Raw genomic sequence first — 14,730 nt, forward strand, 5'->3', positions numbered from 1 at the left:
ATGTGTAAAAGTAAGTTGGCCTGACGTTTCGATCCTAGCAGGATCTTCTTCAGAGGCTAAAATTTTAGCCTCTGAAGAAGATCCTGCTAGGATCGAAACGTCAGGCCAACTTACTTTTACACAGAATATTAACCAATCAGGTTTCCATCACTAGGAGAGTTAAAATGTTATCAGTACTGGCCTCAATGTTAGCATTCTAAAAGTATGTTTAAAAAGTACTTTCTGGGACATTCTGACTCATTGGATATAGAGGCGGGTTCAACAAGACAATTAATGTGTCATTTGGGTGGCGGTAAAATGCTTGCTAAAGTTTGAATATTAGTGACCATTATTTGAAACTCTAGCATATTTTGGGGTCAATACTTAATGACCTTTAAAGCGGCCATTAATTACGTCATAAATTACTTAGTGAATGTGAATCTTCAGCTTGTTCCTTGTACTGTACTGTGAGTTTTAATGATTTTTTTTGCCTACCAGTGTTAGTACTGTATTTAACATACATGCACATAACTTTTAAGACTGATTAATATTTTTGTCAGGCGAGTTAAAACCAATAAAGTTATGCAATCGAGTAAATACAATAGACTCATTGCCAAGTATCTGAGATTTCACTATACAAAATATAAAAGAATTAACAAATGAAATTATTAACAAACTAACCAAAGGCCAAACTTTGAAATAATCCCCTTAACCCCTCCAGCAAGATCGTTAAAATTTGCTATAATTACCTCATGGAAGTGACACGAGCAGGTACCCGGCCTGAACTCTGTAAATCTAGCCATGGTCATATTAAAGGTGTCGACTACTCTGTATCCCAGGGAAGACGCAAAGTTTGAAAGCTCTTGGTTGTGATGAGAGAGTAATATGTGATCTGCCTTGAAATAATATGAGAGAAACCAAATACCATCATTCATTCTCTGTAGAAACAAAATTCCTCAATGATTGGCGGGTAATAGCTAGAGCTTTTTCCTCCTTTCCTTGAGGGAGGATTGGAAAGAGGATGAAAAGGTGAGGGGAGGGGGGTTGGGGGTATAAAGGCAAATATGTTTGCTGCAGGGGGGTTGCCCTCACAGAAGTTTCTGAGTCAATATTTTCGAGTAGTACAGGAAAATAAAATTCTTCTGTATTTATTGGTTTGTAATTTAAATTAAGTGTCGTGTAATAAAATCATATATATATATTTACTTTATTTAACCTCCTTTAAGTCTCTATTATATCAACCCTGGATAAATTCCCCAGGCATTCAAGCATCTGTGGGAGTTGGTTTAGCCCCAGCTTCTCACAATCCATTATAAAATTTACAATATTATTCAAACATTAACCATTTTCAGAATAATGAGATGTTAAACACCCGGGTGTTCTTTCGCCTGATGGCCTACATGTAGGCGGAGCTTACTTGTAAATGTTTTCAGCTTCACTTGTGATTGGCTCTTTGGAGCAACTTACTCATTACTAATAATAATAATACTTGGATATCTGATTGAGGATCTGGGAATGAATTCTGGGGATGGTAAAGAATGCTTTGTGGCAGGATACATCCTTTCATTTCTTACATGGACACTCTTACAAATTATACTTTCATTCGGTAGGATTATTAAACAAACATTATACCGAAGTTCAGGTATAGCGAGAGTATCGGCATAATTATGGAGAAAACTCATCTGGCTCTTATCATATCATGTCAGCCTAGAAATGGTCACATCTATAACTCTATACTTTATACGGTTACGAGAAATCACAAGTGACACATGTATATATTCCTGGCTGATACAATATATTCTTTAAAACATACCAGTGAAAGATTATGAACTCCGTCCACTGCTTGATGAAAGCCCGCCCCCAGACCCTTCATCACCCGCAAAATGTTGGTTAGACCTTCCCTGGTAAATGAAAATCAGACACAAGACATCAAGGATAATGTTTCTGAGACATTAATCTTCCCTCATTGATCAGTGATATTATTCACAATGAAGAGAAAAGTTGAGAAGTGATATTTATGTATTTGAGTATTATGTAATTAAACAACTGGCAAATTTATCGATAAGAGAGAAATGCTGAAATATCTCTGAAAGACAAAATCTTACAAAACCAACCACCCATTGGCAATGTAACTTTGGGAGCAATATGAGGAAAAGCTGTTCGTAGTGGTAACTCTCTGTGCTACTGACTGTGATCACATAGCAGATCATGTACACACACAAAAACAAAGGATATAGAATGAGTGGTTGAGATGATACTACCTCCTTAATGCATCCTCCATTAATTTGAGATGCTGAGGAGCGAGCCAGTGAACTCCTCCCACCACCAGTATTGTATTAGATCCATCCTCTAACGGCTGGGAATGCTGGACGATATCGTGGACGGTCGCGTTGAAGGCCGGCCTATCGTCGGATGGAAGCCAAAACTGAGGGTAGTAGGCAAACGTGGCTACCGTTCTGTTTTCATTTAGGTTAGAGTACAACTTAATCTGATGGGTTTTATCCCATTGGTGGAGTGATCCATTGATCCGTTGCATCAGATAATACATGATCCCTCGATTGGTAGAATCACCAATAAAGAGAATCTGTAAAATAATATATATGTAATAAATATATATATCATAATAATAATATTAATAATAATGTTAAGAACAGTCAGTATTTAATCTGTAAGAAGAAAACAAAATTACAGTTGAGCTACTCTAGTGCAGTGATTTTCAAATCCTGCCAGCATTCAAATCCTGCCAAATTCATTAACAATCAAAAACCGTGTTCACAACTGGTGAATCAGCATTTTTGTTACCAAACAAATTAAGGCATCTGGCAACAAGCTCTGGTTGGGATAAAAACTGAAATATGAATTTAAAGGGACACTGAGCATTTAACTACTCATCCTTTGAGTTTCAACCAAACTCATCTACTGAATTACCTTTTTCCCGGCAAGACAGTTTTGTGCATCTTGGAATGTTATTTTTGCATATTGGCAGGAGTAAGGCTGCCACTTGGCCTGCTGCCAGTTACAACTATCTGAAGATGAACAGGATTCACAGGGAATAAGCCAACGACCTAAATACAAAAAAAAAACAAAAAACAATGGTCCATGAAGGAGTTACTATCAATTGAGAGCTTCGGGTACTTTATCAAAAAAGGATTAATTCTAAAAAGGAATATTTTATCTAAAAATTCTACAAAAATGTGGGAAAAAATCAGACATCTTGTAAAGCATTGTAGGTGTATTGCTTGCTAAAGTTTCACAAAGAAGTATCCTGCCCCTTGTGTTGTTTCCATAGTGATTCAAGGTCCCCAATTGAGACAATGAATATCTATCTAGTTTTATTTTAAAATTTATTCTCTGCCCCACTAGCAATGTATTACAATCCCAGGGTTAGGTACATTCATACACATGCCCAGCTATAAGGGCCAATTGTTATCAGTCAAGCCTCAAATCTATTGGGCAGACAACCTAACATACCCATCTCAAGCTAACTATATTAGAACATACTGCGGAACTTTATAGGATTTTGTTTTTTATAGCAGTTTTTCTAAGCTCGCAATTTTTTTTTTCCCCTCCATGTTTTGATATCTTTCGTTTCATATGAACAATCAATCGGATTTGCTACTACAAATTATATAAACGATTACATTTACGACATAACCACAAAAAAAAACTTATTTTCATAAACAATATAAAGGAACAACAGAATTAAAGGAAAAGAGATTCGCATATCTCGAAATAAATTAATAAATATCTTCTTTGTTTTTGAGACAGTAATTGATACATTCAATTATTGAACATGTCATTTAAGAGTGTACTACTGCATTCATTATTTGCTTTGTAAAGTATGTAATATTCTACCTGTAAATAATATTTGAGTTTGTAGTAAAATTCAATAGCATCTGGTAGCATAGGCGTAGGAGGCGGGGGGCTGGGGGGGCTGCAGCCCCCCCAACAAATTTTTTGGGTGAAAATTCGGGCAATATGCTGAGAATATTTCGGGCACCTACTGGAAGAATAATAATATGCAATGTGTTTTTCTGGGGTTTTTTTGGTAAAAATTCGGCAATATGCTGAGAATTATTCGGGCATCTACTGAAAGAATAATAATTTGCAATGTGTTTTTCAAATATTTTGGTGAAAATTCGGGCAATATGCTGACAAGTTTTTCGGGCACCTACTGAAAGAATAATAATTTGCTTTTTTTTTCACATTTTTTGGTGAAAATTTGGGCAATATGCTGAGAATTTTTCGGGCACCTACCAGTGGCAGAGCGTCCATACAGTCAGAGGGGCGATGACCCCTGACGGACTCAAATGGACTGCTGGCGCCCTTTTCAGCTTTTTACCACTTTTTACTTATTCGCGATTATTGACTTTTTTATTGCGCTCTCAAATACCTATTGACATTTTTCACATTTTGTTGGTGCAATTTTCTGACAAATGGCGATGACACCTATTTATTCTTCATTTATCTGCAAATTAGCAAGGCCCGGAAAGGGTCATTTCCGGCGATCTAGGGAGTATCTTTACTCAAAAATTTCTGTACGCTCCGCACCAACCTGTGGTGGCGCTCCGCTTAGATAGTGTCAAAAGCGCCCCTACAGACCATTCTCTTCCCCCCCCCTGACCAATACCCCTAGCTCCGCCACTGGCACCTACTGAAAGAAGAATAATTTGCAATGTGTTTTTCAATGGTTAAACTTATATTATTATTATTATCATTATTATTGTAACGACTTCCCCAATAATTCTAACCAATATAGAAGGGTAATAACACGGAAAATGATTTTATGTTATTGGCAGGTGATGTAATAACTGATGGATGCCTATATGATATACACATTAACATGTAAAACGCGCGCAGAGCGCGCGAAAACATTTTGGTTACATTTTTCGGGCAAGTCGTTACAGCCCCCCCAAATCAAATGAGGCTCGCTTATCATTTCATTTGCAACTGACAACATAATACTTTGCAAATGAAAGCTTGCAAGTTGAAAGAACAGTTGGCATCACTTAACTTACCCTGAATATCAGAACCGGTCTGACATAGAGGTAAGGTGGTTCTGTCAACATCATCCCATTTGATATCAACCTCTCTCTGAAGCCCACAATCCTCAGTCTCTAAAAACTTGAGTTTACAATTCTGAAAGAAAAATGTCATTTGAGAGACTGGAATGTAATTTATAAAGAAGTTCTAATGCCAGAAACATGTTGTTCTATGCTTCAATCTACCCAATATATATATATATATATATATATATATATATATACATAGCCTACATACATACATAAATTAATTTTAGTCATGCTTTGCATTATGGGTACAGGAAGAAATGGCTGGACCCACTGGGTGGAAAGAAATCTATACAAAAAAAATGAACTACTACTATACTGATGATCAAGGCGACAAGACATACATAACAAACAAAGACAAGGTGATGAAAGCGTCTCAAGGAATTATGTTACATTGACCATTATACCCAAAATGTATGTTTATTACCTTTCATAACACTTAATTCCAATCCTTTTTTAGCGTCCTTTGTTACTTTATCCACTTCAATTGGTGTGTTATTTCAGTACAAACAAAAGCGGAAAAAAATAGAAATAAAATAAGGAGAATGGTATTTTTAAAGGAAAGAAAAGGCAAGAAAATGATCATTTGCTAAATTAAGTGAGTGATTATGAATACCTGCTTGAGAGAACACACTATTGGTGTTTCATCATTCTCTGTGACCATTCTCCGATGACCTAATCTAGCTATATGTAGGGTATAAGAGCTGATGACCCAGGGCATAGAATGTGTGACATCCACCGAAAGCAGGGTGATCCTGTTAACTCCGACACCGAGGGTGTAGGTGGCTGGACTATGAAAAAGAACACCACAAAACAACAATAAAAATGAGGAAATGTATTTATTAAATATATTTAACAAATATGTCAAATTAATATTTTATGAAATATAATTTTAAATAAGGTTATTATCTATTAAATACATTACAAAATAATTAAATATATACGTTATCATTATTATTTATAAAAGACATATCTAATAACTCTATATTCTTAAATATAAAAATGATAAAAAATATATAAACTATATAAAGATATTAAATATTGTTTTATTTTTTATAATTTAAATAGAACTCAAAACAGGCCTTTCCTGTATGTAACATGTAATCTGGTTCAAAGAAAGTAAGTTCAAAGCAGCACATTTTTTTGTATATTAAAGCAAAGATCGAAAGGCAATTTACTCGGAATAATAAAATCTGTCAATTGTTTACACTCTCCATACGAAAAACAAACCTAAATTTGGACACATACAACTGACTTAACATACAGCTATAGGATAGCATGTAACAATTCATTATTACATATCTTCCCATCACATCACATGATCGTGATAAAACATGCTCTGATCAGCTATTTTATTACATAGGGTATTCACAACATAGTACCTACACATGACTGCTTCATCAGTTGACACATGATGTATTGATAAATGATTAAAAATCTTGCACTCACATAGACATGCCAAACTTGTTGAAGGCTCTAGCCTCGCAACTGCAACTCATAGCAACGCCCCAGACTCTGACGGAGAGAATATCATGGGGTACATTGGTATAGTAGTCGGTGTTCTCAGGGTCAAAGGTCGGGGTTAAATTGAGAGGCGGATGGGTGTAGATAGCTGAGAGGAGGGGCATGGTAGCTTCATCTGACAAAAAGAGGGATAAATAATGGTGATATGCAAAAAAAAAAAAAAAAAGATGGAATTGAATCCTGAATTGTGATCTTTTACAAACCCAATGCAAGAAGTTTGGGGATAGCTATTACATGTAATAGAATTTTGATAAATTCTAAGAAAAAATGGGTAAATGCATCATAAAAAAGATGGGTTGTGACATGCTGGTTAAATTTTGTTATCATCTGACTGGTGTGGTACATGTAATTACAAAATATAGTTATGAACAGACGTTGCTACTTGCATGGATTTAGATAAGAATTCCGACTGAGACAGCTGATTTATTAATGAAAGACAACATAGAATAAAGTATAATTAATTACTCACTAATTACATGAATATTTTCTTTTGGATGAGTTAATGACAAAACATCTAGAAATGCATAAATTAAACCTGTTGCTTGACAATGTTTTTTTAATATTTTCTATAAGAATGGGTCTTGATTTACACCAACTAAGATGGAAAGGAATTGCATGGTTTTAATATTTTAGCAAAGCACAGGCATTCATGACTTTCAAGAACTGCAGGGACACACATATAGTGTCTTTACTCTTTACTTTAAAGGGGTATTCAGGTGGCGGCTGAAGTTGATTGGTATAAAATTAAAATACTGGAAATTTCCTCAAAATCTGCATGTCAAAACCACACGTGCATAGCATTTCGTATGATGAAGATATGATTTTTTTTTCAAATTTGGTGATATGTTGCGAATGCATCTTACAACAACAGATTGGATGATGTCATTATTGCATTTCAGCTGAACTTGTTTTTTGTGTTTCTTTATAATAATTAACTCTCTTATTCACGGAAGAAAATTTCTACAAAACAGAGTTGCAGTTTGATGAACATCTAATCACAGAGGACCTTGGTAACTATGGCAAATATTCCAAATGGATCAGATTTCAAGGATAAATCAATAAGAAGGATAAGTTAAGCTTTTGAAGAACAACCTCTGTAATGACCTCACAGAGGAATCAAGGGTTTAGCCAGTCAAAAGAGGTTCCACTCAATCAACTATATATCTTTCAGAGTTAACACCAAGATATTGAGATGAGTCTTTCAACTACTAACAGTATCTAATATTTTGTCTTCTTTCCATGAAGTTTTACATTGTCTGCCAATGAGATATCCCTTAAAGCAGTGGTGGGCAACCTTTTTGAATGGATGGGCCAGATATAAGGAGTGAAAAATTGACTGGGCCGCACCTAACCAACGACCTGCTGCTGATTTCAAACCTTTGATTCCGAGGGCTTTCAAGCAATAGGTGTGTGTACTTAATCTGTATTCACAAAAACAAAATGTCAATACAGTACAGTTGATAATTAATGGGCATAATAGGCCTACCTGACAGCATCATTAGTGCCGATAAATTCAAAGCAGCTAGCTCGTTTTTTGTGATGATGTAAAAAAAAATATTTTCTTGAGACATCTCACAGGCCACAAAAAAAATCACTGGCGGGCCGCATGTGGCCCGCGGGCCATAGGTTGCCCACCCCAGCCTTAAAGTACTACAACTCACCATTGCTACAGGGTAATTGTGGGTAAAAACCATCTCCCCATTCTACTGAGCTGCTTCGGTTAACAACGGTCTGATTTACTTCTGCTGTAATCTTTGACTTCCTCGGTCTCAGGTTTGAGTGGCTCGATGACAAATTTTTTAAGTCGTCGTCTTTTGAACCATGATGGTCGCTAAATTGTTGCAGAGTTGTCAGGAGGTCGTGCAGGTCGTTGGAAGAGTGAACGAAGCGGTGAGCGAACTGTCGATGACGAACGTGATCGAACGGGAGAAGACCTCGCAAGGGAAACCGATAAAGGTCTTGTACTACTGTTGAATATTCATATCCAAGGCTGGAAGGATAGATCTGCAATTTGAAGTAGAAAAAAAAAATGGAAAAAAAATGAGGAACAATTTTTATAGAACTATTAGCTGCAATGAAAAATATCTTTGAATTGCTTGCAGCTCATACCATCAAGTTCCCATGGTCATCTCATTTGTTGCTGTTTATTCTTTAGACTCAACCCAAATTGCAATACATTTATACAAGGCCAACTGTCATGAGAGAGACTATGAATTAAATTCCTTTTTAAACATGTAAGATGCAAAATACTCTCAGAATTAAAACATAAATTTATTCCATTCTTCTCAATAACTATGTATCATTTTGAGAGGTAGAACCCCCATATTGGAAAGAGTACTTCCAGATTGTATTATAGCACATTTAGCTTGTCAATATTTGTAGGGATTTAAGATATATGAAATATACTAGAAATATACTAAAAGAATCAGACATAAGATGAATATTTGATGACTACTGCTCCTGTCACAAATAATTTGAACTTTAGTATACCTCAAAAAGATGTAATTCAAGTTATCTGTATCAGTTCCAACCATTTTTGCTTGTATCTCTGACCAAACTCAAATTAAAAAAAAAATTCATTCACTCATTCATACCAGCCTGTATTCTCCTTTCACACGAGTCTGCTGTCTCGTTATGATGAGGTACTCCAAGTCGGCCGAGCTGAGGCAGAGAACGTGAGTTGATCTGCAGTTAAAGCCCTAAGGAGGGTGAAGAAAGAGTCGGAAGAGTTCAGGAACTTAAAGGCATTGAAGACTCGCCCCAAACCGCGTGACGCGCTCTGAAAAAGTTAACTTTCCGTTGCTTGCAAATGGCGTTTTCTTCTTGTCGCTACAAAATGCAGACAGTAATGAAACGTGATACCTTGTTATATTTTTATCTAGACCTGAAATGTCCATCACTGCTATATACACTGTGTTGTGGGTATTGACCGTAGCTGTATGTATTGAATGTACACTAGTGTCTAATTACCGACGGTAGCAAGCTGTGTGTGTATTTTATGGGATCGATGGTGGTGTCTAACACTTCTGTTTATACACCTCATTCGAAACTAGGTCAGATTACCGGCATGAGACATTTCTTTGTGCGCGAGTCTTCACACCCTTTAATTACCACGTATGTACCTGAAGAGAGCTTTCCACGATGCATATCGTTGAAGCCAGTAGGTCGTAGTGGAACAATCAAAACAAAAGACAAATTAAGTCTACAAAACACACTCAGTGGCCTTCTAGACTAGCCTAGCCATCACTGATCTAACACAGCAGCATACAATGGAGAAAGTGCATAGGAAATTGGCAGCAAGATTAGGAAATCTTCAGTTATGTAAACGCATTACAGACTTCTAACCTAAGGATTACATACTCACAGTGTTACATTTTTTGAAGGAATGTGCATAATTTGTTCAGTTTAGAGCAATAATAACTTCTCCCACACAACCCTCTGCCATAAATCAACTACAATGATCTTGGGTATCACCTATAATATTTCACCACCTCCCCCACTACCGCCCACACAGACCCTACATTTATCTTTTCCGACGATTGTCCGCTATCTGTGCATTTATCACTCCACTTTTGATTATTTAGTTTGAATTGTAAGATTCCACCTTTCTCAGGTTTTGAAAGATCTTTTGGATCATTGAACACAAAAGCAATGAACACCAACAAAACAACAAAATTCTGATCCAGTGAATTTGTTGATACAAAGTATCCAATCTGAACCAGAATGCTGACGTCAAGTCTTAAGTTTAAATCTCTTTTGGGACAGTACAAAATGGCTGTAATTGCTAGTCTTTCTTTATTTTGCTATTTGTGTCATAAAAGGTCAGATTTTACTTATACCTTGAAGCCAAGTTTGAAATCAACGTTTTGAAGTTCTCTTTCAAGTTCTCTCGCCGTACCACCATCTGCCAATAAAATCGATACCGTATCGTCAATGATCTCTTGGCTCAAGGAAAGATCTTTGGGTAAAGTTGGTTGACCATTCACCTGAAATGCAAAAGAGACGGAAAAGAAATCATAAACAAGAACCATTTAAACCAAAGTCTTCTTCATTTTATAATATCGTTACTTAGCAATTAAACGATTCGATCAATGGATCGATTCATGATTCTGATAAATTTGTCACCTATACGCTCTATTAAAAGGGTTTCAATCACTGTGCAAATTTATACCCAAAAGTTCTTGATTATTCTATTCTCATTGAATGGTTATTAAAGATAGTGTGAACAATGTACAAGACTCATGGGGATTCAGAAGGACTCAAGAGGATTAAGAAGGACTCACAAGGATTAAGAAGGAATCAAGAGGATTAAGAAGGACTCATGAGGATTAAGAAGGACTCACAAGGATTCAGAAGGACTCACAAGGATTCAGAGGGACTCATGAGGATTAAGAAGGACTCGAGAGGATACAGAAGGACTCATGAGGATTAAGAAGGACTCATGAGGATTAAGAAGGACTCATGAGGACTTTACCAGAGGACTCAAAGTGTGCCAGATATGGTGGACAGTCACAAATGTACAGGACGACAATGGGATGAAGCAAAAAGGGGCATCACTTGATGGTATGAAAATGTCAGTGCAGATTAACTTTCTCAGTTTCTGTGATCATGAAACCTATTGTCACAGAATTAGGAATATCTTGTAAAATAGATATAGTATTCCAGAACTCTCACAGAAATGTGGAAAAGTGTGTTGAAGGTTTTTTAAAGGTTTTAGCCAGTTTGGCAAGTCTATTTACATTGTTAAACATTTCACTCTATTGTCCCTTTAAAAGAAGCATACCAGATGGATACAACAAATACTAATAATAAGGTAATTAAGATATGAAAACCTCAAATTATAAAAAATACACTTTTGCAGGTAAAAGAGGAGGGGGGCGTGAAAGAAGAGATAAATCTAATTTACCTCTATGACCGTCGGATGAAAAGTGGAATTCAAGATTACATCCAGGGAAAAAAGCTGGAAACAGTGTCCACATCTGTATATTAGAACAAATATATTTCATCAATAAGTGAAATATAGTATTCATCATTCATAAATCCTACATGTCATAAATATGCATAAATCTTGATACCACTGGGTCTAACCTAAAATAAGATTTCTTTAACGGTTTGATCCCTAATTGTCAAAACTAAGGCAGGCGGCCTATACATATTTTTTTTTAAATCTCTTTTGTAATAATTCTACACCAAAAAAATTAACAAATCAATTTGACAATTTGACATATACATCTGTTGATCTTCACAACATTAACATTGTCTTGTTGCAAATTAGAGAATCTCGTTAGCGACTTATTCCTTTGGACAAGAAATACTCTTAAGCTTTGCTTTGAACTGATGTGACCTTTGGCCTCATTTCACACTTTCACATTATTCCAAACAATGTCAGACCAAAGTCATCTAATATCTGGCAAGACTGGGAAAAAAAACAACTGACAGCTGTTGTGCCTGACAGAATGAATCAACTGCTTTGAAATAAATGCCACATGTATATCAATCCACGGACGGACGGATGCTATCAAATACAGCCATATTTAAGTGGCACAATGGTTTTTTATTTCAACAAGTAATTAACATAATTAATACGCCAGCGCTACAAGAATTATTTAATAGTTTGTTTGGCGCTATATAAAAATGATGTATTATTATTTTTATTATTCATACCTACCCCTGCATCTCCTCTGAGTGTTCTCTGATATTCCAAGCTGAAAGACTAATAAACCTCTCAGAAATAAGAAACACTTTAGTAACCACTGCTTCAATTCTCTCCTTCACCAACTCATCTGTTTTGGATCCAAATTCAGTATTTAATATCTCATATAACATCGATAGGGAAATGGGTTTATCTGGAATCTATGGAGTAAATGTGATAATATCTATTTTAGTTTATTATTTCATTTCTACGGCTCTCGATCATTTAACCGAAAAAAGGAAAATTTCAACACTGTGTTTAATGCACATTTCTAGTAATGACTATAAGTTCATGTTCTCTTCTCAACCTATGCCCTATAAAAGGAACTAACAAAACCATAAATTAAAGTTTTGTTTACATTAATTTAAAAGGAACATGATTTGGTTGAGTTATTTGAATTTATTAAACAATAGAATAACATTAACCATTTAGGTCTGCCTGCACTGAGGTGATGATGACATCACAAAATTTAGCCTTAAAGGAGCTTTCCAGGCCAGAATATATTATGCTGTAGCAATCATTACTAGCACTCAAATATTTCCTTTTTCTTTGACTATTACCAACCAAGACTAAACTTCTGCCTAAAGTTGTTTATGTTTCAATCAACAATTTGCATATTCCTGAGAAGATATTTGATGAAAATTTTTACCAAATGGCAAAGTGATTTTTCTTATTGATTTCAAAAACATTTGACTTTCAGTATGAAATAGTAATAGAGAACAACTGGGAAACTAAAAAATATTTACCCCTTAATTCAATTTAAAGGCTTTCTTAATTTTTGTCCAAGGCAGAGCCAGGCTAGATGGAGCATTGATATGTATATATATATATATATATATATATATATATATATATATATATGTATATATATATACATATATATATGTATATATATATATATATATATATATATACATATACATATATATATATATATATATATATATAGTAAGGCAACCATTTCATATGGTACCAAATCTAACCCAAAATCTACTGCACAGTAGCAACTTTGAAGATGCCATATAAACATTCCTAAAAGTACACCCCCAGCAATACGATTGGCAGATTGGATGCACAAATACAAAGTTTTAGTTTTCTTCAAGCTACATGTAATTCATATCCAGGATTTCTTGAAAGAAAAAATAATATAATATCATAATATCCTACCAAAATAACGATGCATTAACAAGCCGTCAGTAAAGTGTAGGTATTAATGCCCTCCTACGATACATGCTAAATTTGACCACTATGTGCCTTGTTATGAGAATAATTATTTGTGCGGCTCAGTTTTAGGGCCATCTGACATTCAAAAGAGGGATGCCATCCCCTCCCCCCTCCAACCCCCCCCACATAACTCCCTGGATCTGCTCCTATATTATTAGTCTATATACATGAATAAAAGGAAAGGTGAAGAAGTTTACCTTTCTAAATTCGCCTGCATAATTAAATCTGTATTGCACGATCCCCTTGGTATGAAGAAAGACTCTTAGAGGAGTGATGGATGTTACTAGGGCATATAAATGGATACTGATGGGGACATGTCCATGCAGCAATAAAGGATTAGGGAAATACTGTTGAACAATGGCTCTGGTTGTGTAATACCTAAAGTAGCAAAGAAAAGAAATAAAAAAAGAGAGAGAGAAATTATGAACTGTGTAAAATTTAGCCAATCACCCTTCATAACTGCATGCATACCAATACTCAGCAATTTAGTTGAAACATTGTTCACTACTAGGTCTGTGCAAACTTTCATCCATCAAACCAACTTGTGGGCTAATTATTAGCCTCAGAATTTAATCTCCGCAAATATTGCATCCTGACCCTTATATGCAAATTAGAAAAGGTCATGGACATGTCGCAGGTCTGAGGTTTGATGCTTGCTTTGAAAAGAAACAAAACTATTTTTCAAAATTGTAAACATGTTAGGACATGAATGAAACAATTCTTACAAGTTTCTGTACAAATAAATTTAATGACAAGATAAATTGTACTGGAAACTTGAATGCAACAGCTGCTGCGAATAATTGCTTACCCACTTAATTTTGGATAATCTAATCAAATGAGATATATTAGACATAGATACACACCGTGGTTCATCCAATATTTATCATGATTCAAAATAGAATTCATGTAAAGTGAACATTGGTCAAAGGAGAAGGGGACTGGTGTAGAGCTGTCATCTATGTGCACTTAAAGAGGAGTGAAGACTCGCGCACAAAGAAACGTCTGATGCCGGTAATCTGACCTGGTTTCGAAAAAGGTGTAACAGAGTGTTAGACACCAACATCGATCCCAGAATAGACACACACAGTTTAGACACTAGTGACAGTGTACAGTCAATACATACAGCTATGGTCAATATCCACAACACAGTGTACATAGCAGCGCTGGATATCTCAGGTCCAGATACAGATAACAAGGTATCATGTTTCATTACTGTCTGCACTTTGTAGCGACAAGAAAAAA

At 35.5% G+C, this 14,730-nt stretch overlaps 1 protein-coding gene across 2 annotated transcripts in view; it reads right to left on the reverse strand.

Moving 5' to 3' along the window:
• The window catches only part of LOC139961901 (cadherin-like and PC-esterase domain-containing protein 1), a 29,429-nt gene that overhangs the window by 1,100 nt on the left and 13,599 nt on the right, over positions 1–14,730 (reverse strand). Inside the window, exons 9-21 of one of the 2 annotated variants that reach the window (XR_011791075.1) lie at positions 13,686–13,866; positions 12,241–12,425; positions 11,479–11,551; positions 10,412–10,558; positions 9,167–9,271; positions 8,234–8,576; positions 6,498–6,687; positions 5,665–5,839; positions 4,998–5,118; positions 2,908–3,044; positions 2,241–2,563; positions 1,793–1,880; positions 729–871 (exon numbers count right to left, since the gene is read on the reverse strand). Coding sequence is in view for 1 of the 2 variants with exons in the window: in XM_071961533.1 (XP_071817634.1) it covers positions 729–875; positions 1,793–1,880; positions 2,241–2,563; positions 2,908–3,044; positions 4,998–5,118; positions 5,665–5,839; positions 6,498–6,687; positions 8,234–8,576; positions 9,167–9,271; positions 10,412–10,558; positions 11,479–11,551; positions 12,241–12,425; positions 13,686–13,866 (2,215 nt within the window). In the remaining variant the exon portion in view is untranslated. Of the gene's footprint in view, positions 1–728; positions 876–1,792; positions 1,881–2,240; positions 2,564–2,907; positions 3,045–4,997; positions 5,119–5,664; positions 5,840–6,497; positions 6,688–8,233; positions 8,577–9,166; positions 9,272–10,411; positions 10,559–11,478; positions 11,552–12,240; positions 12,426–13,685; positions 13,867–14,730 lie in introns of both variants that reach the window. The other variant, XM_071961533.1, reaches the window with a different exon arrangement.

Source organism: Apostichopus japonicus, chromosome 20, assembly GCF_037975245.1.
Source record: "Apostichopus japonicus isolate 1M-3 chromosome 20, ASM3797524v1, whole genome shotgun sequence".
Taxonomy (NCBI): Eukaryota; Metazoa; Echinodermata; class Holothuroidea; order Aspidochirotida; family Stichopodidae; genus Apostichopus; species Apostichopus japonicus.